A 25,904-nucleotide genomic window follows, 5' to 3' on the forward strand; every position below is an offset into this window, starting at 1 on the left:
TTCAGTATTTGGAATAGAATATTCCAGTCAACATTGTCAAAAGCTTTTTCTAAGTCTACAAATGCTAGAAATGTAGGTATGCCTTTCCTTAATCTATTTTCTAAGATAAGTCGTAGGATCAGTAAAGCCTCATGTGTTCCAACATTTCTGTGGAATCCAAACTGATCTTCACCGAGGTCGGCTTTTACCAGTTTTTCCATTTGTCTGTAAAGAATATGCATTAGTATTTTGCAGCCAGGGCTTATTAAACTGATAGTTCGGTAATTTTCACATCTGTCAACACCTGCTTTCTTTGGGATTTGAATTATTATATTCTTCTTGAAGTCTGAGGGTATTTCGCCTGTCTCTTACATCTTGGTCACCAGATGGTAGAGTTTTGTCAGGACTGGCTCTCCCAAGGCCGTCAGTAGTTCCAATGGAATGTAGTCTACTCCCAGGGCTTGTTTCAACTCAGGTCTTTCAGTGCTCTGTCAAACTCTTCTTTTACATCCTCTTCCATTTCCATAATATTGTCCTCCAGTACATCGCCCTTGTATAGACCCTGTATATACTCCTTCCACCTTTCTGCTTTCCCTTCTTTGCTTAGAACTGGGTTTCCATCTGAGCTCTTGATGTTCATACAAGTGGTTCTCCTTTCTCCAAAGGTCTCTTCAATTTTCCTGTAGGCAGTATCTATCTTACCCCTAGTGATACAAGCCTCTACATCCCTTACATTTGTCCTCTAGCCATCCCTGCTTAGCCATTTTGCACTTCCTGTCGATCTTGTTTTTGAGACGTTTGTATTCCCTTTTGCCTGCTTCATTTACTGCATTTTTATATTTTCTCCTTTCATCAATTAAATTCAATATTTCTTCTGTTACCCAAGGATTTCTACTAGCCCTCGTCTTTTTACCTACTTGATCCTCTGCTGCCTTCACTACTTCATCCCTCAAAGCTACCCATTCTTCGTCTACTGTATTTCTTTCCCCCATTCCTGTCAATTGTTCCCTTATGCTCTCCCTGAAACTCTGTACAACCTCTGGTTCTTTCAGTTTATCGGGTGTCATCTCCTTAAATTCCCACCTTTTTGCAGTTTCTTCAGCTTTAATCTACAGGTCATAACCAATAGATTGTGGTCAGAGTCCACATCTGCCCCTGGAAATGTCTTACAATTTAAAACCTGGTTCCTAAATCTCTGTCTTACCATTATATAATCTATCTGATACCTTACAGTATCTCCACAATTCTTCCAAGTATAAAACCTTCTTTTATGATTCTTGAACCAAGTGTTAGCTATGATTAAGTTATGCTCTGTGCAAAATTCTACCAGACAGCTTCCTCTTTCATTTCTTACCCCCCAATCCATATTGACCCAGTATGTTCCCTTCTCTCCCTTTTCCTACTCTCAAATTCCAGTCACCCATGACTATTAAATTTTCGTCTCCCTTCACTACCTGAATAATTTCTTTTATCTCGTCATACATTTCATTACCCACACTCCAATTTTTTTATTCATTATTCAACCTACTCCTTCATTACCCTTATTTGATTTTGTATTTATAACCCTGTATTTCAGTAGATATAGTTGTAATTTTCTGAACCATTCATGTTTAAGAAGTGACAGTGTCTCTCATCGTATACTTTGTGGGAAATCTGCTTCTTTCTTTCCTTGCCTATAACACAGCGTAGAGTGATCGCTCACATTCTTGATACCTCACTGGATGTACTACAGCAACCAAAGATTGCAATCCCACTGGAAAAGTACATGTCAAGTCAGATGGTTTTGCTACTCCTCTACTGTCGTTGAAAACGATCACAACGAAATTAAGTATAGGAATCCTACGAAACCCGGGAGTTCACACTGTGGTGCTGTGCAGATGAAAAAAGTAGTTTTCACAATTATCAGATGACACATGGAGTTTGTCAGATTCCACTAATTATGACTGCATTATTAATTGTTCGTTCACAGTCGCTTTCCTGATGCTTATTGCAAGTGTTTTTTGAATGTTAGAGCTGGGGGAATAGAAATACCAGATTTTCGTCATATGGAATATTCAAATTCATTTCAATTTAACAATGTAAGGGATTTTCTTTTTAGAAGAGATATAATGATATCAGTTAATGCTTTTGAGTCCACGAAAGTCGTTCCACACAAGAAATACAACTACATTCATCTCTTATGTTGCAATTTATTTGTCATAGCAACTACTGCGCCGATAAGTAACTCGCAGATGCCGCACCTTTTCGCTAGCTCCGAGGTAACATGCTTGCCTGCCAGTTGCAAGCTGCTTTTGTTCACCTTTCGAGACTCGCTGAAAGCCGTATTTTTAATTATTCTGCAGCAGAGCTACAAGCAGGCAGATAGAAACTCAATACGGAAATCGTAAGGCAACGCTCAAGAAAATTCATCTTGCTACTTTCAGTAACCCTTAGTGTCAGAGCAAAAACCTTACGGTACTGCAAAATTCATAATGACACTTTTGTTTTCTGCTGACATATTTTTTGTTGCTGTGAATACATAATTTCATCTATGAACTGGCACATTTGCATAATACTTGAATATGATACACAACATGAAGTAAATAGAGACCTTTTTGAAATAATTTGTATTGAAATAGGCACAGTCTTCTTACAGATGCTTAATGCTTTATTAAGATAGACTGTCGTAGGGATGTTTCCGTAGTAAGTTGAATTTAATTTGTATTAGTAAAGTGAATATTTAAATTCTCTTTGATGATTACGGTTGTGTTCAATAAACTAATGGAAAATGCAATTATATCGGCAATTCTTTCACTATCTCTAAAACATCTGACAACACTAAAGTAGTTTACAAATTATACACCTGTAGAAATCTACTGGCTCTAACACAGTAATTAAAACAGTGTAGTTTAAACAGCATTTTCGTCTAGAAATGAATTGCCTTGACAGTTGATCAATCAAGAGTGAGAACGGTAAAATTTTACGAGTACACAATCACAAGGACTTCACTATCAATCTCCTGGATAGTTTTGTTTCTCAAATCAACAGAGTACGTTATCATGCATTAGCACACTTGACATAGTTTTGTCAGATGGTTTTCTTACAAACGACTGAAAAGTGTCTCAATTGTTGGCAACAAATTCCAGCTGTGATAGACACACCCTTGGGGAAGAATTCGTAGTGCAAAACACACTTTTGGAACATCAGATGGAAAATACTGTGTTCACACTAATCTTTTCTCAAGCTTATGTGCTTTGGGGGACCTCAGCCTTTCATTTCTTGTTAGGAGGTTAACAATAAAGGCACCATAACTAGTCACCAGTAATAGTATTGCATAGGAATGCTCTATGAGCGACCTGATGACGTTCAAGCAAAACTGCAATAATAGTCACTCCATTGGCTTTTGTTGTTTCAAATTAGAGCATGCAGGACTCCTACAACAGACTTCTGAACCTTGCCTGTTGAATGCAAATGTCGCATGATGGTTAAACGGTAATCCATCACTTATATCAGTAGTTCAGATTTTCTTAATGTGGAAAATCATTCATGTTAGAAAGATGATCTTTGAAACAAGAATATCTTTTTGTGGCATATATTTAACAAAAGCATTCACTCCACACACAGTTCAGGTCCTTCAAGCTACCTCCTGTGCATTCACCCCTTTGCTGTACCAAAAGTAAATACTGTGTTGCAGATGTTACACCTTTTTTCCACTTGCGACCCAATTTTACAATGTTTAACCGTAGTTCATGATTTTCAAGTATGCAAAATCCAATGCTTAACTGCAAGACGATACCTAGAACTTCAAATTCGAAAATGACAGTTGATACATACACTGACAGCGTAGCGCCGTGTTCACCTGGGCGGCGCACGATTTCAGGTGGTGGGTGACATCTTGTAGATAGAGGGTGGTGCATTGCGACGAAACGCTCGAGCATAAGCTGCACTGATTGTGACGCAACCATGAGCTGTGCTGCAGAATTGTTTCTGAAAGCATTTGTTATTACTGGTGGGTAGAATGTAAAGCGAATTATCTTCAATGTTCAATCAGACTCATAACTTTAGAGGGGGGCCGAAATGTAGTATAAAAAAAAATAAAAATAAAAATAAAAAAATATGGTTGGATGCGAACACGCGACTATAAGTTTAGAATGCACGACGATTACCACTACACCACGGGCTAACACGACCCCACAATATCTTGTAAGTACACAACACTTCCTCCTGATGCTTCCGCATCTTACAGCATTGTAATATTGTGCAGATGGCCGGACTTAGCATTGTCAGAGGCAGTCGGTTTTATTGGCTATCTTAAGTGAACAACTCGGACTTAGCCTCGGTGGCGGCCAGGTTTCATGTCTAAGACTGTATATATATCATACATAAAGTGCAAGGGGGTATCCTATACGTAACTTTTACAGCTTAAAATGTTATTTCCCACATTTTACACCATTTTGCTGAAGTCTCTTGGAAGGTGTAAAAGCGGGATTTCACTGTAGTTTTCTACATTTCAGATAATTGGGCCATAATACTGCTTGCATTATCCATAAATGTTGTCAAGTTTTTGGGATAACAGTTCTTTTCTCTACACTGGAGACAGTGCATGGTGTATACTGTCACTTCAGTCTGATGTTATATGGACGATATATTAAACTCTTGCTGAACATACATCAGAATACTGGTTGCAAACCACCCCCCTCACCTTGCAAGATAAGTTCTAGTTTTTCCTCTCAGCCAAAAACAATTCTACAAAAGTGAATGAAACATATCATACGTATTATTTGTAGTCTCCTGAGTGAGAGCACAAAGTTTCTATCATTTCCGACAGACAGCGTAGCTGCAGGACAGTTTCAAACTGGTGTCTGTAGGTGATGTACATTACAAGCAACGTGCTGCCATTGAATTTCTCACTGCAGAGAAAGAAACTGTGGGGAATATTCACAACACTCGTGCAAAGTGTATGGAGCATCTGCTGTTGACAGAAGTACAGTTAGCCGCTGGGCATGGAGAGTGAGATCATCAGAAGGTGGTTCGTCAGAGCTCCACGACTTGCAGTGGTCAGGGAGACTATCAATGGCTGCTACACCTGACATGTTGCAGCGAGCTGATGCTGTCATTTGTGAGGACAGATGCATTACAACTCGGCAGTTGGCACTGCATCTGTCAATCAGTAAAGGAAGTGTGGGTGCAAATATTTCCACTTTTGGATATTCAAAAGTGTATGCATAATGGGTCCTGCAGTGTCTAATGATGGATCACAACTCATACAGAAAAAACATTTGTCTTGATCTTTTGCAGCATTTTGAAGCTGAGGGGAATGACTTTGTGTCCCAGACTGTGACAGGTGATAAAACCTGGGTTCACCATTTTGAGCCCGAAACAAAGCAACAGTCGATGGAATGGCACATCCCCACTCCTCACAGAAGAAAAAATTCAAGCAACTGCTTCCGCAGGTAAGATCTTGATCACCATGTTATGGGACTGTAAAGGTATGAACACATCACAAAACAGTGTCTCAGAGTTTAACACCATCTACCCTACTTACCTATTACAAATTGTAATTACTCTCAATCATTGTACCCAGTTTATGATACAATTTAATCTGTTTTATGGGGTAGTCGGCATTCATCTACTGCTCTTCAATTTCACTATTTGTATAGACTCTTCATGCACCTTTTACATATAGCTGTCAACAGACTGCCAGCATGCAAAATACAGTGAACACACAACACTTGACCCACCCATGACACGCAATATGAATTCCTAATCATATAGCACCACGCATAAAATATGCCTCGCATCAGGAGACCGCAACTCAAATGTAAATTCCCAAAAACAGTCCGATGCAACTCTAAAAAATTCTCGAGAAAATCGACTTTGAAGTTTTCTGAGCAATTGGGGAGGGAGGGGCTGGTGATGGTGATGATGATGATGATGATGATGATGATGACGACGACGACGACGATGATGATTACAGAAGTTCAGTTGCCATGCTGAATCCTTTTTGGTCTGCCACAGCAAGGGATGTCTGGTTTAAACCCTGCATTATACTCCCAAATGACCCTGCAAATAATGCTGTAAATGGCAGTTATGTAGCATACATACTGGTGATGCCCTGCAAACCTCTGATAGAAAGTGAAGATACTTTCATATCTTCATGATACAAAACAGCATTGACATCCACGTGACAAACAGGTGGTTGCCTATTGCACCATATACTCTGAATTGCTCCTCGGATAGCTTCTTCCTGCTGGAGGAGAACTTCTCCCAGTATTGGGCTCCTTTCCTTACAACAAATACATATACCTACATTGTAACTACCGGCTGATGAAGGAGAAACTGTTGGTCAAAAAGGAGAGGAATGAAGGAAGACTCTGACTAAAATGAAGACAATTACACTTACTTACATATTTTTATTTGAAATCATATCAGGCCACTAATAACGACAAACTATGTTGGATTAAAGAAACTTTTATAAACTCAATGTTACTCCGAGGGAAGCATAGGGACACGAGCTGTTAATATGTGGAGAGATAGCTAATTAGTTACTTAAATTGCAGGCATAGAAGAAGGGTAATGTACACACACACACACACACACACACACACACACACACTCACACACACAGAGAGAGAGAGAGAGAGAGAGAGAGAGAGAGAGAGAGAGAGAATGGAAATGAGAGAATTGTTGTGTGTGTGTGTGTGTGTGTGTGTGTGTGTGTGTGTGAGAGGGAGAGAGAGAGAGAGGTTTGAGCGCAAAACCACGAAAAAAGAAAACTAGAGATGAGTATTCCTGTGTCTTTGGACAGTCAAGCATTGGTTTACAGATTCAGCCATGATAACTGTGTGGTTTATATTTATGCTGGACAATAATTTAGTTAGTGGATATACTTTTTCATGATCAGTTATTTTACTGAATTCTTATAAAAACCAAGTTATTGTGGTCAGGTCTTAGAGCTAACCTTATTTATTGACATGGTCTTCCAAAGAGGCCAGAAAACTTGGGCCACTTTTCTTGATTTAACTACTGCCTACAACACTGTATGACTACATGGACTACTGCTTAAGCTGAAGTAAAACACATGATGTGCTAAACTCACTAAACTATTGGATACTATCCTCAAAAGTCACTCATCCAGAATAAAAAAAATCATGAAGATGTCATCAATAAATCTGTACCAAACTTTGGGTTGGCAGGCCTGGGTAACCAAGAAGGCTTCCTCTAAGCGACCCATGAATAGGTTGGCGTACGAGGGGGCCATCCTGGTACCCATGGCTGTTCCCTTTAATTGTTGGTATGTCTGGGTTTCAAAAGTGAAGAAGTTGTGGGTCAGGATGAAGCTGGCTAAGGTAATGAGGAAAGAGGTTTTAGGTAGGGTGGCAGGTGATCGGCGTGAAAGGAAGTGCTCCATCGCAGCGAGGCCCTGGACGTGCGGGATATTTGTGTATAAGGAAGTGGCATCAATGGTTACAAGGATGGTTTCTGGGGGTAACGGATTGGGTAAGGATTCCAGGCGTTCGAGAAAGTGGTTGGTGTCTTTGATGAAGGATGGGAGACTGCATGTAATGGGTTGAAGGTGTTGATCTACGTAGGCAGAGATACGTTCTGTGGGGGCTTGGTAACCAGCTACAATGGGGCGGCCGGGATGATTGGGTTTGTGAATTTTAGGAAGAAAGTAGAAGGTAGGGGTGCGGGGTGTTGGTGGGGTCAGGAGGTTGATGGAGTCAGGTGAAAGGTTTTGTAGGGGGCCTAAGGTTCTGAGGATTCCTTGAAGCTCTGCCTGGACATCAGGAATGGGATTACCTTGGCAAACTTTGTATGTGGTGTTGTCTGAAAGCTGACGCAGTCCCTCAGCCACATACTCCCGATGATCAAGTACCACGGTCGTGGAACCCTTGTCCACCGGAAGAATGACGATGGACCGGTCAGCCTTCAGATCACGGATAGCCTGGGCTTCAGCAGTGGTGATGTTGGGAGTAGGATTAAGGTTTTTTAAGAAGGATTGAGAGGCAAGGCTGGAAGTCAGAAATTCCTGGAAGGTTTGGAGAGGGTGATTTTGAGGAAGAGGAGGTGGGTCCCGCTGTGACGGAGGACAGAACTGTTCCAGGCAGGGTTCAATTTGGATAGTGTCTTGGGGAGTTGGATCATTAGGGGTAGGATTAGGATCATTTTTCTTCGTGGCAAAGTGATACTTCCAGCAGAGAGTACGAGTGTAGGACAGTAAATCTTTGATGAGGGCTGTTTGGTTGAATCTGGGAGTGGGGCTGAAGGTGAGGCCTTTGGATAGGACAGAGGTTTCGGATTGGGAGAGAGGTTTGGAGGAAAGGTTAACCACTGAATTAGGGTGTTGTGGTGCCAGATTGTGTTGATCGGAATTTTGAGGTTTTGGAGGGAGTGGAGCTGGAAGTGGGAGATTGAGTAGATGGGAGAGACTGGGTTTGTGTGCAATGAGAGGTGGTTGAGGTTTGCTGGAAAGGTTGTGAAGGGTGAGTGAGTTGCCTTTCCGGAGGTGGGAAACCAGGAGATTGGATAGTTTTTTGAGGTGAAGGGTGGCATGCTGTTCTAATTGGCGGTTGGCCTGTAGGAGGATGCTCTGAATAGCCGGTGTGGATGTGGGAGAGGAAAGATTGAGGACTTTTATTAAGGATAGGAGTTGACGGGTGTGTTCATTGGCTGAGTTGATGTGTAGGTGAAGGATTAGGTGGGTGAGGGCAATGGATTGTTCAGTTTGGAACTGGTAATACATATATATATATTTTTGACCATATAAAATAAGATAAAATTTATTTCCCTAATGGTCAATGTTTGTTGCTTACCTCTTTCTTTAACCTATATCTAACTGAAATGCCAGTATCATCATCTAAGACAATCTATGATATACATGATATTGCTCCTTCAACACACGGAAGGAAGAAAAGCCTTCTTGGAAGATCTACATTAGCTAAATACATATAAACAGTTGATGCTCCATCCCAACCCCAGCAAAACGTGTGTGTATTCCATTGAATTAACAAGCTTGCTGACATAAAACTTTATATCAACTTATGTGCAGCACTATTAAGCCACAACCCCATGAGAAATATCTAGGTATAATACTTAAATTGTCATCTTAAATTTAGGAAACCTCTTGAAATAACCTAACAGAAGTTAAAACTACAGAGAACATTATCAGAAACTGACCGAAAGAAACTGGGAAGCCCAAGCATGCTCTTTACATACAGCAGCACAAATGAATGTCTCTACTGCTGTCATTCTGTGTGGACTAGAAGCAACAATGTCAACAAGATTAATGTCCGGCTTAACAATACAATGAGAATTGTAACTAAAATTAATTCATTTCTTGTCTAATACAGCAACACCAGAACTCACACGACGACACAAAGTGGACCTTGAGTGGCATTAGAATGGAAAGGATCAATTCTCAGGAAGTCTCCAATCAACAAAATTCTTTCTTGTCTTTCACATACTAGACTTTGTCTAGATAACCTGTGTAGGATCTCAGGAATCCCACCAACCTACTTCTTAGGATTTAGAGGAGTGCTTGAGAGGTAACTGAACACTGCTAGACAAGTCCCGGCAATTGGTTGAAACAGCCCTCTCACCTACGGTCACGAAGCTGCGAAGAAAATTCAGGAGTTGCTCAACCGTATCGGATGCTAAAACACAAAACATCCGATAAAAATGGGTGACTGTACACAGCCCCAAATGTGATTGTAGCACAATGGAGCAAACAGTAGACCATATTACTTGTGTGAATTCCCAATAAGAAGATTTCAGAGACTGTAACTACTTCACAAAGTCCTCTCCAGAGGCTACTGTTGGGTTAAATTCCATAGACTAATGATTTTGAAAGTAATAATTCCTCTAAATGTTCACCTACAATAATTTTACACAAGTTTAATAATACTTTAATTTATATCTTTTTTACTGTTTCGCATGTGTTACACACTTAATTCCGCCATTAAAAAAAGTTACTGACACATTTGGTACTCAAAATTTGGAAATTGTTTTAAAAATTGGGAGGTATAAATGATTGAAAAACTGTGGCTCATTTTCAGTATAATATTGAGACAACTGATGTGAGTCTACCATGTTTCAATGCTATACAGTGGCTACAAAAATGCAAATGAAAACATCGGATCTTTCACAGACTCAATAATGTACAGAAACTGGTCCAAAAAAACAGTGTTTTAATTTCCTACCTCAAGGAGAAATAAAGCACGAAATCAAACACTATCATCATGATGAATAAGATAACATGAAATAAAATGTATCACACAAAAACAAAGGTTTTCAGGGATTCAGTAACACAATAGCACAATCACCCATTCTAAAGACTTATACCAATTGAAAAAAATGAATAACACGTTTTTCACGTAATAACAATGACAATACATGAACCCAAGGCCAAACAGAACACAACACTGAGAAATACAAGTATACATTTTGCAAACTGTGTAGGAATGAAGACAAATAACAATCAATATACAGATCACTTCCTAATTTCTATAAACTTTGATACATATATCGATTAAAAACTACTAATGAGCGAAGTACTTCACACCATAGCCAAAAAAGAAATAGAAATTTTTAAAATTAATGTATTAGATTTCATAATAATTAGCTAAAAATTCGAAGAAATAATCGAATAATTGGGAGGTGAAAGAAAAAGGGGGAAATCGAAGTCTCCTGCATAAATTGGGAGAGTTAGCAGGTATGCAATATTATTGAACCTGGAACTGAGGGCACTTTGGTCAATTTATCGTGATATTTCACAAGGACATTGTGAACCACTTGATAAAGTCAAACAACAGAAGATCCAGGTTGGAATATCAACAACATAAGGAAAACATAAGACTGCTACTCACCATAAGGATGACACTTTAAGTTGCAGGCAGTTACATACAAACTTTCAGCCACCACCACCTTTAGGAAAGGAAGCATGAACACATTCATTTACAAAAGCAAGCACACGTCATGCACACATGACCGCCATCTTCAGCAGCTCCGTTCGAAGTGTCTGTACCATAACCTTAAGGCCGTGTGACTAATATGTTAAACATCCCTTTTTTAAAGCTGAAGAGCATTACATGAAATCCTGAATTTTTTTCCCGTCAATTACTCGTAAATGAGGACCCCATCAGAATGAATAGCTGAGCTGCATGGTGTGAAACTTGGGTTCTTAACCTATATCACCGTGTAGACAATTTCAAAATGTCGATCCCACCACTAGGGATATCTCATTTTTTATCAGGCATGGGAAATGCCTGAAAACAACACCCAGGTTGACATGCACACCAGCCCTCGTCATTAACCCTCAGGACAGATTAGAGCCGAGGCCAGCACGCCTCCCAAAATGCTGGGAATGGTATGCTAGCTAACACGAGCAGGTATTTAGACAGGTTCGTGACTGGAATTGTCTCTCTAATGTAAGTCATTAGAGAAGATACATCATATTGCCTGTTTTTCTAAAGGAACTACACCAGCAGAAAGAGAAACAGCTATTTCCAACACACAAGTGACACAATAAAAATTGTCAGAAATCACGTACATACAAGCGTGTAAGAATACTAGTTAGATATACGGAACTATGGTACAACTGCTTGTTAACTCCTTGGAACACAACATTGTAGATTACAGGCAGTAAATAAAGACAAAGGCAAATCCTAAGACCATTAGTTTGAAGATGTCTGGCTGACAAACCAGCATTTTGTATGTATTCTTGAAACAACCAAACGCTGGTTTCACTGGAGTGAACAAAAAGAAAACAACCAACTGAAACAAGCATTCCCTGAAGTATAAACAGCAGATAGATAGGCATTAGCTCATGTTCCCAAGATTCTTGGCCATTCAACGATTCATCACAGAAAATTTACAAGCCCTCTGCTGGTAATAACATATCAGCTGCCAACAGGTGACACAAGTCCCAATGCGTCAGAGTAAAACACTAATATACGATATGGGCAAGCATATGACTGACGGAAAACTAAGGTCTTTGTTAACATTATCAGAATCAGCATGGACATATGCTGTCAAGGGCCTGTGGTACCTTATATTGGACTATACATTGGAAACCATTTTTAGTTTAGTATTTTTTTAAAAGCATTTTTTGTAATAAAACCATAACTGATTGATCTTAAAAATGTATGCACATAGGGTTCACATATTCATAAAATGTATGATTCATGAAAACGGTGAGCCATGTTTTACATGTGAGTACAGGAATAAATAAGGACATGCAACGTCCTTTATAGAAATCAGTTTACAAGAAATGTGTGCTGCATTTAATAATAAGACTAATGGATTAGAATCTATTCATAAAAATTCATGCAACAAGAGATTTAAATTGTATGAAGTTGCTTAAAACCATGTACGTCCATACCAACTACAATGATGTAAGCACAGGCTTCAGTTCTCTGTCAGTCACAGGCATGCCCATATCATGTACTAATGTTCATACTCCGACACATTAGGACCTATGTTAATTGTTGGCAACGGGTAAGTTATTGCCATATCCTTACTCATGGATTCCTGTACCTGCTGTATTTCATACATATCTGTTGTTGATTTCATCTTTCCTTGTATTTTTTTTTTTTTTTTAGCACTGATGTTGACTGTGTAATAGTCAAAATCTCAATCTGCTTCAATAAACGACAGATCCTGTGACTGAATCCTGTCTTTCCTTAACACTGAAATTCTCAATGGCTGCTGCACATGCAGGGTTTCTGGGATTCCAATTTAGCTTTATTTCTTTTTTCATTTTTTTGCTTTCATTACTGAACATGAGTTCTGTTAGTGATACCACAGGCTTAAGAGAATTTGAGTGTTTGTAATCAGATGTCGTAAGTGCTTGTGGCATCTAATAGTAGATACAGAGCCTAAAATGCCTCAAAAGTAAAAGGCTTGGCAGAAAATTGCCAAATCATTCAAAGGTCTGATTGGAGATGTAAGGAAGAAGGTAATCACAAGCTTTTGTTGGGTTGGGTTGTTTGGGGTAAGAGACCAAACTGCGAGGCATCGGTCTCATCGGATTAGGGAAGGATGGGGAAGGAAGTCGGCTGTGCCCTTTCAAAGGAACCATCCCGGCATTTGCCTGGAGCGATTTAGGGAAGTCACGGAAAACCTAAATCAGGATGGCCGGAGGTGGGATTGAACCATCGTCCTCCCGAATGCGAGTCCAGTGTGCTAACCACTGCGCCACCTCGCTCGGTCAAGCTTTTGTATTTATTTTCATCAAGGCGGAACATTCTGAATGTTATATATACAAATACGTATCAACACTACTGGCCCTTAAAACTGTTAAGACGAAGAAGGATAGCATATAACAAAATTTTACTTATTGTAAATAGTTATATTCATAGGGTTTGCAGACTCTTCCACTTAGTGTCTTGTGTTATCTATTGTTCCCACAAGTGCAAACATTTGTTTGCAAGTACACAAGAAATGTAGTAAACATAGCAAATAGGTCTGTGAATGCTCATTTGCTATTTTGTTTCTATTGTATCCCATGTAACTGAGGCTAAAATGTAGCAGTTTGAGAAATTACATGAATGTGTTTGCAATGCAACTACTTAAAAACATTTAATATAGAAAAACAGTTTCTTTATTGGTTCAGAAACAACGCATTACACCCAAGTACGGCATCATCAGGAAATACAACAGAAAATGGATATAATAAATGACATGGCACGGTCTTATCTGGAGCTACTGAACTCCAGATGAATACCAAAAACATAAATAAGAAAGTCCAAAAGAACTGGAAAGCAAGCATAATATATTATAATTACCGTCAAAACTGTTCATCAATTACACCTAAAATACCCAGTAACCAAACAAGAAGAACACCACTGAGAATAACACTATAGGAGGATACTTAAAAAACCATAACTGTTAGTTTATCTTGGTGATGTGTGTCATCAGTCATAGTAGTGTAGAATGAAATCTCTCATAAATTGTAAACATGACCCTGAAACAAAGTGCCACGAGTGTTTTCGCACTCACACAGTGTATATACAGTAGTGATGGAATCGTAGGCAACTCGTAGTGTTAGTAAAGATAACAAGTACTAGGGGGCACCAAATGGAGGTAAGAAGCCATCAATAAAAAAAAAATGGTAATATAGCAGAGAAACAAATTCTCAAAAGTAAGGTACATACAGGTAAAAATAAGATATACATAGTATAATTATTATAACAGAATGCTGTTCAAGAACAGAGGGGAGACGGGGGGGGGGGGGGGGGGGGGGGGGGGAGGGGTGTTCCAGTATGCAAACGTTGTACAATTAAAAAAGTGCTGGAGGTATGTAACATTATACAATAAACAGAGTCGAAAATTATGAAAAGGATAGACTGCTACTCAAGGTCAAGATGAAACACCGAGATTCGGAGAGGCACAATGAACAAACTGTTACACATTAGGCTTTTGGCCAAAGCCTTCCTCAGAAAAAATACATAGGCACGCACACCTCACACACACTGGTAACTCCGGCTCCTCAGGCCAGACAAACTATGACACATCACGTGGGAGCAACAATCCACAGTGGAGTGGGAAAGGGCATGGGATAGAATGGTATGAGTGGGGAGTGGAGGGTGGCGGGGAGGGAACAGTGCTGCCTGGCTCTCTGTGGAGGGACTAGAGGAGGCAGACAAGGCTACCCATTGCAGCACTGGGAGGCTGTGGGAACAAGAGGAGAGGGAAAGAAGGGAAAGAAGGGAGTGAAGACAAGATGAGCAGAGATGGGGGAAAATCAGCTGGTGCAATGGCAGAGAGCAGTACACAATGAGGGTGGGGGCATGAGTCAGGAGAAAGTGTAGGACAGAGTGGGTGGAAGCAGGATAGCTTCAGCCACAAGCTGTGCAACAGAATGGTACACTTTGCTCTTGGTCACAGTTTAATGGTGGCCATTCATCCTGATTGATAGCTAGTTTGGGGATGGGGACAGGAGTTGGGAGGGTTCAAGCTGCATGTTGTGCAACATTGTGGTCCACTTTGCTCTTGGTCACAACTTGGTGGTGGCCGTTCATCCTGGTGGCTGGTTGGTACTCATACCAAGAAAGGAAGCTGAGTAATTTTTGCAGCAGAGCTGTTACATGACATGGGTGCTTTCGCAGATGGTCTGGCCTCTGATGGATGGATAAACCTGTGACAGGACTGGGATAAGAAGTGCAGGGTGTGCAGATTTGGTATGCCTTGCACCTGGGTCATCCACAGGGATATGGTCCCTGTGGCAAGGCTTGCGCGCGCAAAAAAGAGAGAGAGAGAGAGAGAGAGAGAGAGAGAGAGAGAGAGAGAGAGAGAGAGATTCAAATTTCCAGTTACTCAGGCTGCTTGAAATGTTTCTCACATTTTGCTACCCAAACCATTTCGGACTTTACGCAATACTTTCATTGTATATTTGAAAATATTACTCATCAATAAAAATGAACACAAAAAATTACTTTAAATTTAGTAATTAATCAGTTCTAACATACGCTAGGTACTCCAGTATAAGATTTTCCAACACTTTAACGTTCTTCGTTCCGACAGAGCTCCGACAAGTTTCCCAGAAGTCAGACAGCCAAGGGAATGTTTCTTGAGTTTTTCTTGCATCCAAGTTATTGGTTGCTGATAAATCACCTTTACGGCGTTCATTGCAACCATCGGCACCAATGGCAGAACACGAATTCAATTTGCTGACTAAAGCTGATACACCTGTAAGAAAAACAAGTGAACAAATTAAACATAACACTTTAAGATGCATTAAATCCAAGGATAACTGAAAGTGATCATGTATTTTAATCATATATATGAATATAATAGAGGGAAACATTCCACTTGGGAAAAATATATCTAAAAACAAAGATGATGTGACTTACCAAACGAAAGTGCTGGCAGATCGATACACACACAAACATACACACAAAATTCAAGCTTTCGCAACCAACGGTTGCTTCGTCAGGAAAAAGGGAAGGAGAGGGAAAGACGAAAGGATGTGGGTTTTAAGGGAGAGGGTAAGGAGTCATTCCAATCCCGGGAGCGGAAAAACTTACCTTAGGGGGAAAAAAGGACAGGTATACACTCGCGCGCGCGCGCGCACACACACACACACACACACACACACACACACACACACACACACACATCCGCACATACACAGACACCAAACTGTGTGTGTGTGTGTGTGTGTGTGTGTGTGTGTGTGTGTGTGTGTGTGGGCGCGCGCGCATATACCTGTCCTTTTTTCCCCCTAAGGTAAGTCTTTCCTCCCTTAAAACCCACATCCTTTCGTCTTTCTCTCTCCTTCCCTTTTTCCTGATGAAGCAACCATTGGTTGCGAAAGCTTGAATTTTGTGTGTATGTTTACGTATCGATCGACCTGTTTACGTGTCTATCGACCTGCCAGCACTTTCGTTTTATATATATATATATATATATATATAAACAAAGATTATGTGACTTACCAAACGAAAGCGCTGGCAGTTTGATAGACACACAAACATACACACAAAATTCCAGCTTTCGCAACCAACGGTTGCTTATCAGGAAAGAGGGAAGGAGAGGGAAAGACAAAAGGATGTGGGTTTTAAGCGAGAGGGTAAGGAGTCATTCCAATCCCAGGAGCGGAATGACTTACCTTAGCGGGGAAAAAAGGACAGGTATACACTCGCGCGCGCACACACACACATATCCATCCGCACATACACAGACACAAGCAGACATTTGTAAAGGCAAAGAGTGTGGGCAGAGATGTCAGTCAAGGCGAAAGTACAGAGTCAAAGATTTTGTTGAAAGACAGGTGAGGTATGAGCAGCGGCAACTTGAAATTAACAATTTGAAATTAGCGGAGGTTGAGGCCTGGCGGGTAACGAGAAGAGAGGATATACTGAAGGGCAAGTTCCCATCTCCGGAGTTCTGACAGGTTGGTGTTAGTGGGAAGTATCCAGATAACCCGGACGGTGTAACACTGTGCCAAGATGTGCTGGCCGTGCACCAAGGCATGTTTAGCCACAGGGTGATCCTCATTACCAACAAACACTGTCTGCCTGTGTCCATTCATGTGAATGGACAGTTTGTTGCTGGTCATTCCCACATAGAAAGCTTCACAGTATAGGCAGGTCAGTTGGTAAATCATGTGGTTGCTTTCACACATGGCTCTGCCTCTACAACTGCAGAGGCATGCAGCAAGGGAAAAACGACTGCTTCAGTACACATTTTAATTGCTATTTTCTGTTTCTCATGGTCTACATGTGAGATACACGAATGAGGAAACAGAATTGTTGCACTGACTTTAATGAATACCAGTTCTCCAAATTTATCCAACAGAACTTGGTGGAAGTTTCACTAGTTTTCCTTTACAGACAATTGCATTTTCCAAGATTACTCCATATACATCATCAAAGTCTTTCATTTGCTATCACCACTACTGACAACCTTACACCTCTCTTGAGAACTGTTTACCTCCCATCTCTGTCAGTGGTTGACACTTTGCCTTCAACTTTTTGGCCTGAGGAGGCTTTTGAGCCACAATCACAGCAGTGGCAGTGCTTCGAAATAACTGCTGCAGCACAAGTGCATTGACAAATTCAGGTACTAGTGTTGACACCTGCAACCTTTGGTTTTCTGAACTAACTGTTTAAGAACTGAAGCAGAGGCAGCATCCACTGTGGGAGCTGCATGGCCTTGTATATCATTTTGGCTAGTATCCATGCCTGAAGTACTGTAATCTGTGACAATTCTATACAATGTGTAACTCTTTTTCTCACATTAGTAGTTGTATTTTAGCAGACTGTGAAACACATAGCAGCTCCATTGTAGATCTGCACCAAGGAGGAAATGACAGCTGTGATTTGCTTTTTGTTTGCAGACAGTGTTAAACCTCTGGAAATTATTTGTTGAATCAAAAGTGCAATATGGTGACAGCTGTTTATCACAATGCAAGATGTATGAATGGGCAGAGTTCTTCAAATGGGGAAGAGTTTCTCTATGTGATGAAAAAAGATCAGGTAGGCCATCGACATCAAGTGAGGGCACTTTGGAAGTCGTTCAGGGATGGAAAACAGACAAATCACAGTGGATGATATTGCCTATGCTTTACACATCAGTCATAGTTCAGCACATTCCATCTTATACGACAGGTTAAATTTTCAGAAAGTGTGTGCAAGGTGGGTACCAAAAGAATTGTCAGTACAGTGTAAAATGCAAAGGACAGACATCTTCATAAACATTTGGGGCATTACCATTGCAGGGAAGATAGATTTTTACAGCAAATCGTTACTGTAGACCAAATGTGGGTGCATCATCAGGAACTGGAAAGTAACGCTGAGACCTTGGTTTGGAGACACCCATCAGCACTAGAAATTAAGAAATTTACATTTCAACCATCTGCTGGTAAGGTTATGCTAACACTATTCTGGGACATGGAAGGTGAGAACCACTTGTATGAATATCAAGAGCTCAGATGGAAACCCAGTTCTAAGCAAAGAAGGGAAAGCAGAAAGGTGGAAGGAGTATATACAGGGTCTATACAAGGGCAATGTACTTGAGGACAATATTATGGAAATGGAAGAGGATGTAGAAGAATATGAAATGGGAGATATGATACTGCGTGAAGAGTTTGACAGAGCACTGAAAGACCTGAGTCGAAACAAGCCCCGGGAGTAGACTACATTCCATTGGAACTACTGACGGCCTTGGGAGAGCCAGTCCTGACAAAACTCTACCATCTGGTGACCAAGATGTACGAGACAGGCGAAATACCCTCAGACTTCAAGAAGAATATAATAATTCAAATCCCAAAGAAAGCAGGTGTTGACAGATGTGAAAATTACCGAACTATCAGTTTAATAAGCCCCGGCTGCAAAATACTAATGCATATTCTTTACAGACAAATGGAAAAACTGGTAAAAGCCGACCTCGGTGAAGATCGCGTTTGGATTCCACAGAAATGTTGGAACACATGAGGCAATACTGATCCTACGACTTATCTTAGAAAATATATTAAGGAAAGGCATACCTACATTTCTAGCATTTGTAGACTTAGAAAAAGCTTTTGACAATGTTGACTGGAAAATTCTATTCCAAATACTGAAGGTTGTAGGAGTAAAATACAGGGAGCAACAGGCTATTTACAATTTGTACAGAAAGCAGATGGCAGTTGTAAGAGTCGAGGAACATGAAAGGGAAGCAGTGGTTGGGAAGGGAGTGGGACAGGGTTGTAGCCTATCCCCGATGTTATTCAATTTGTATATTGAGCAAGCAACAAAGGAAACAAAAGAAAAATTCAGAATAGGAATTAAAATCCATGGAGAAGAAATAAAATATTTGAGGTTCGCCGATGACATTGTAATTCTGTCAGAGACAGCAAAGGACCTGGAAGAGCAGCGGAACAGAATGGACAGTGTCTTGAAAGGAGGTTATACGATGAACATCAACAAAAGCAAAACAAGCATAATGGAATGTAGTTGAATTAAATCAGGTGATGCTGAGAGAATTAAATTACGAAATGAGACACTTTAAGTAGTAAATGAGTTTTGCAATTTGGGGAGCAAAATAACTGATGATGACCGAAGAAGAGAAGATATAAAATGTAGACTGGCAATGGCAATGAAAGCGTTTCTGAAGCAGAGAAATTTGTTAACATCAAGTATAGATTTAAGTGTCAGGAAGTTGTTTCTGAAAGTATTTGTGTGGAGTGTGGCTATGTATGGAAGTGAAACATGGACCATAAATAGTTTAGACAAGAAGAGAATAGAAGCTTTTGAAATGTGGTGCTACAGAAGAATGCTAAAGATTGGATGGGTAGATCACATAACTAATGGGGAGGTATTGAATAGAATTGGGCAGAAGAGGAGTTTGTGGCACAACTTGACAAGAAGGGATCGGTTGGTACGACATGTTCTGAGGCATCAAGGGATCACCAATTTAGTATTGGAGGGCAGTGTGGAGGGTAAAAATCGAAGAGGGAGACCGAGAGATGAATACACTAAACAGATTCAGAAGGATGTGGGTTGCAGCAGGTACTGGGAGATGAAGAACCTTGCACAGGATAGAGTAGCACGGAGAGCTGCATCAAACCAGTCTCTGGACTGAATACCACCACCACCACCACCACAACAACAACAACATACACATCATTAGAATAAATATTCCTTTTCTCAGAGTACCATTTACTTTTTTAATTCCTCTTGTAAATTAGAAAGTTGAGTCACCTTGAGGTTAATCTCTGGCACAGCATGGTAAAAAATGAAGTGCGGTGGGATAGGAAACACAACCGTGATCCAGCAAAGTAAGGGCTGGAATGACTCAAAAGGATCACCTGCTGTTCTCAAAAGAGAATTGTACCAGACGAATGTGGGTCCCTTAGCTCCAATTGTCTTTTACACATTTGAAATTCACTTTTCATTTACTTCTGAATTCTCTTGTTGACACACTTTCTTTACATAAAAAATGTCATACTCTGCTACCTGCAACGAGAAGCACTTGATGAGAAACATACATGCTTGGGGACCAGTCTGCCAACATGGTATTTAATAAAACCAGTGACGTTGATGAATGGTCCCAATGTGAACTGGATATTTTTGAAAGAGATCAACTCTGTTCCTCTTGGGAGTTCAGCTGCTGCTTCTGGTAAGTTGTGGCCTATATTACCTCAGCCTATAGCTACATCTGTGCTTGCAAACCACTGTGAAATGTATGGCAGAGGGTACGTCCCCTAGTACCGGTAAATTTTCTCTCATTCCTGTTCGATTCACCTATAGATCAAGGGAAGAATGATTGATTGAATGCCTCTGTGTGTGCTGTAACTATTCTAATCTAGTCCTCATGATCCCTAAGCGAGCGATATGTAGGGGGTTGTAGTATATTCCAAGCCGGTGCTTGAAACTTTGCTAGTGCCATTCCCTGGGTTAGTTTACCCTGTCATCAAGAGTCTGCTAGTTCAGTTTCATAAGCATCACCGTTAACAGTCTCCTGTGGTCAAACAAACCTGTGACCATTCGTGCTGCCCTTCTCTATATACATTAAATACTGCTTTTAGTCATGTTTTGTATGGGTCACGCACACTTGAGCAATATTCTAGTATGCATCGTACAAGTCATTTGTAAGCAATCTTTCTTGTAGACTGATGGCATTTCCCCAGCATTCTACTAATAAAATGAAATCTACCACCTACTTTTCCCATGTCTGAGCTTGTATTATCATTCCATTACCTATCCCTTCAAAGGGTTACATCTATGCATTTGTATGAGATGGTAGATTCCAGTTGTGACTCACTGATATTATAGTCTTAAGATACTAAGTTTTTTGGTTTTATGAAGAATACAATTTTACATTTCTGAACATTTAAAGCAAGTTGTCAATGTCGCCCACACTTTGAAATCTTATCAAGATCTGACTGAATATCTGTGCAGCTTCTTTCAGACAGTACTTTATTATATGTAACTGCATCATCTGCAAAAACTCTAAAGTTACTATTAATATTGTCCACAAGGTTATTAACATACAACAAGAACAGCAAGGTTCCCAACACACTTCCCTGGAGCACACACTAAGTTAGTTCTTGTGTCCATCACACCAAAAAAATCTCAATCCAGTCACAAATTTCACTTGTTACTGCATATAATCATACTTTAGATAATAAGCATGGATGTGGTACAGAGTCAAATGCTTTTTGGAAATCATGAAACACTGGCGCTAACTGACAGCCTCGATCCAAAGCTTTGAGTTTCACACGATCGATGTTTTTGGAAGCCATACCGGTTGGCATGGAGGTCATTCACAATATGTTCTAAGATTCTGCAACAAATCAATGTCATGGATACTAAACAATAGTTTTGTGAATCACTTCTACCACCCTTCTTGTAGACAGGTGTGACCCATAATTTCTTCCGACAACTGGGCACAGTTTTCTGTTCAAGGGACCTACCACAATTATAATTGGAAGAAAGGCTAATTGAACTGCAAATTCAGTATAGTATCTGATAGGGATTTCACCAGACCCTGGAGCTTTGATCAATTTTAACAATTTCAGCAATTTCTCAACACCACTGACACTAATAGTTATTTCACTCATCTTTTCAGCAGTACAAGGATTAAATTGGGGCAGTTCTCCTAGGCTTTCCTTTGTACAGGAACATTTGAAAATGGAGTTGTGCATTTCAGCTTTTGTTTGTTACCCTCAATTTCAGGACTGGACACAAACTTTGGTACCACTAACAACCTTTACATACGAATAGAATTTTTTTGAGTTTTGTAGAAGATCATTTGACAATATTCTATTGTGGTAGTCACTTAAGGCTTCACACATTGTCCTCTTGAGAGCCAAATACCCTTTCATCCGTTTCTTTAAAAGTTTTTTACAGTGACTATATAGCATAGCGGGTCGTCCTCATTATGAACTGTTCTACTGGGTACATATCTATCCACTGCATAATTAACTATTCTTTTAAACTTGAGCCATAGTTCCTCTACGTGCTCCTGGCCTGTGCTGAAACTTTGAAGTTTCCCATTGAGATATGAACTACTGATTTTTATCATCAGCTTTACTGAACATACATACCTTTCTGCTTGTTTCAGTTGTCCTTTGTACTTTGGTAGTCGTCGTTGCCACAACCACGTCATTATCATTGACACCAGTTTTAATGTGGACATCCTCAAAGATCATGTGTCGGTTTCCGTTCAAGGTATTTTTCAGAGAAGGAATTCTGTAATGTTGCACAGGGTATCTTATGATGCCCATCACTAACAGAAATTTAATTTTCCAAATTAATGATCAGTGGAGATGTAAATCATCCAACCATCAAGTATGGTTGGGGAACTTACAAGCAAATTGAGGTTTTCTCTAAAGTTTTCAGTTACGTCAGAAGATTAGTGTGGTGCACAATGGAGGGCTCAAATTATCATTTTATGCCCACTCCTGACAATGAGTCTCGCTCAATCACACATTCAGTTTCAATTTCCCACTTGGAGGATTTGATTTTCTTGTGTACTGCAACAAATATACCACCTCCACATCTCACTGGCCTATCCTTACAACCTACATTTAAATATTCCCCAAAAATCACACTGCTATCAATTTCAGGTTTCAACCAGCTTTCTGTAACTAGTATTAAGTGAGCTTCACTGTTTTTCAGTAGCACTCTGAATTCTGGCACTCTGTTGCGAGTGCTTCGGCAGTTAACCACTAGAATTTTAATACTCTCATGCAGGGAGGCATTTCTTCCAATCTTGCACCAATACTTCTGGGTTTCCTATATGTCGCAAATGGTTCGCAGATGTGAGGAGTAGAAATGCATGAGATGAACATGTAGAAAAGCAACTTAACGTCAGCCAGGGCACTGGGAAGCAGGAGAGGTTGCATTTTTGTGGCAAGGGACACTGGAGCTACATGACCAGCTACAACAGAATGTTCTGGAAGGACGACAGGACAAGGGAGAATGCGTGTGATCACGGGGGATTGCATCAGACGAGCCTATATAAGCAGGACCGCTGGTGTTGCTAGATATTCCTTCAACAGTTGCCTCAGACGCTGGACCAGAGTTACTTTGTCCTCCGGACAGGACTTAGTTTCTCGGGGCACTTAGCTGCACAGGGTACATGCAGGATTGCACAACTTACATTCAATGCGTTGGTGCCTCTTACAGTTCAACAGTGGTCTTATCCTACCTCGTATTTCATCTCAGTTATTTCATCAGAAGTATACGTCCTTTATCCCACCAAGTTCCCTTACCGGCAAAGAATTTCCAGCTTGTTTTCCAGCACCAGGACTTTGAGGTGGACGAGCCACCTCATTACTGGATTTAGCATCTAGCTCCCACATCCTGATCCGCTCCAAGGAAACTACAGACGCAACAGACGACTAAACTTTTTTTGGTGCCAGGTGTGGGGTTGGCACAAATCAGGCACCCCTTCTAACAGGTGTTGGCTTTTGTGGAAGCCTTAGCCTTACTATTCTTCCACACAGTACCAGGATTAGCCAAGCCACAGATTTGAGGAATAGGTGTAGGACGACTTTAACTTTTGACAGTACTCAACCCAAAGTCAGGAAAAGACTGACAGCTTTGAGCATTCAATCTGAGACAAGGAGCGTACTGAGACGAAGAAAGAAGGCGACGACTTTGACGGGCTGGGAAGGTCTGTCATGGCGTGGGTTCGACACGTGGGAAATGGTCAACAGCAAGGCGTAAACAGTATGCAGCTCCAGAGAGGGAAGCAGCATTATCGGTCTTCGGGAGGGCCACAGAGGTCCGTCAGCTGCTGGAGGCAGATAATGAGGCGCATGGCTGCCGAGCGAGGCAGGCAGCAAAGGAGGTGTGGCTGAGGGCTGACGCAAGCAACGAGAAGCGGTGCACACATCAGCGCAGACCACAAAGACAAATCTTGTTGGTACAAAATGCCGCAGTCAGGGCAGGCAGAATCAACCAGTAATAATATTGCGCAATCATTATCAATTAGGCAAACATTAGTTTGAGTGATGTGTTAAAGCTGTTGCCTCAGCCTTTTAATGGTAATAAATTTCAGCTGAAAAAGTTTCTAGGCAACTGTGATACGTGTGTTTGAGCTAGTGGCCCAACATGACGAGGCATGAACCAGATTAATGTTTGAAGTATTGCTGGAGGGAAGTGACACCATGAATCCCGCAGGACTGTCCTAAATCTGTAAGAGTACAAGAGAGCAGAGATCTCTTCTGAACAGCACTTTGCAAGGCATCCCAGATATGCTCAATTATGTTAATGTCTGGGGAGCCCTCAGAAGAGTGCTCCTGGAGCCACTCTGTAGCAATTCTGGACTTGTGGGGTATTAAACTGTCCTGCTGGAATTGCCCAAATTCATCGGAATGCACAACGGACATGAAAGGATGCAAGTGATCAGACAGAATGCTCACGTACATGTCACATGTAAGAGTTGTATCTAGATGTATCAGGGGTCCCATATCACTCAAATTTCACATGCCCAACATCATTACAGAGCTTCCACCAGCTTGAATGGTCCCCTGGGGACATGCAGGGTCCATAGATTCACGAGCTTGTCTCCATACCTGTACACGTCCATCCGCTCAATACAATTTGAAATGAGACTGGTTCGACCAAGCAACATGTTTCCATACATCAATAGTCCAATGTCGGTGCTGATGAGCCCAGGCAAGGCATAAAGCTTTGTGTTGTGCAGTCAAGGGTACACGAGTGGGTCTTTGGCTCTCAAAGCCCATATCCATGAAGTTTTATTACATGGTTCGCACACTGACAGTTGCTGATAGCCCGGCACTGAAATCTGCAGAAGAGTTGCACTTCTGTCATGCTAAACGATTCTCTTCAGTCTTCACTGCTCTCGTTCTAGCAGGATCTTTTTCTGGCCACAGCAATGTTGGAAATTTGACATTTTCTCGGATTCCTAATATTCACGGTACACTCATGAAATAGTCAAATGGGAAATTCCCCACTTCATCGCTACCTCAGAGGTGCCGAGTCCCATCGCTCATGCGTCGACAATAACACCATGTTCAAACTCACTTAAATCTTGATAACCTGCCATTGTAGCAGCAGTAACCGATCTAACAACTGAGCCAGACACTTGTTGTCTTATATAGGCATTGATGACCGAAATGCCGTATACTGCGTGTTTATATATCTCTGTATTTGAATATGCATGCCTATACCATTTTCTTCAGCACTTCAGTGTATATCACAATACAAATGGGTACTGATACCATCAGCGAAAAACTATGCAGAAGTGACGCAAATATTAAAATATGCAAATATAGAATTTCAAATTGGCACACAAACCTTCACATGCAGTCTCACACAGAGAAAAATTCTAAAGTAAACTTTTAAATATAAATAAGTGTGTGAATTGCACGGATTTGTTACTTAGCAGTTTCTGTGCGAAATTCTACACTAGTGTGCTGGGTAACAACACTGTAGTGTGAGTTTATCTCAGTCAAAATATAGAAAATGCAGAGCACCAACAAAGCA

At 40.7% G+C, this 25,904-nt stretch overlaps 1 protein-coding gene across 1 annotated transcript in view; it reads right to left on the bottom strand.

Annotated features, from left to right (window-relative positions):
• Positions 1 to 25,904, bottom strand: part of LOC126187333 (uncharacterized) — a 200,934-nt gene that overhangs the window by 148,754 nt on the left and 26,276 nt on the right. The window contains exon 3 of the mRNA XM_049928355.1: positions 15,429 to 15,648. Within this exon, the coding sequence (XP_049784312.1) occupies positions 15,429 to 15,648 (220 nt within the window). The remainder of the gene's footprint in view (positions 1 to 15,428; positions 15,649 to 25,904) is intronic.

The sequence above is a fragment of the Schistocerca cancellata genome, chromosome 5 (assembly GCF_023864275.1).
Source record: "Schistocerca cancellata isolate TAMUIC-IGC-003103 chromosome 5, iqSchCanc2.1, whole genome shotgun sequence".
NCBI classification, from domain to species: domain Eukaryota; kingdom Metazoa; phylum Arthropoda; class Insecta; order Orthoptera; family Acrididae; genus Schistocerca; species Schistocerca cancellata.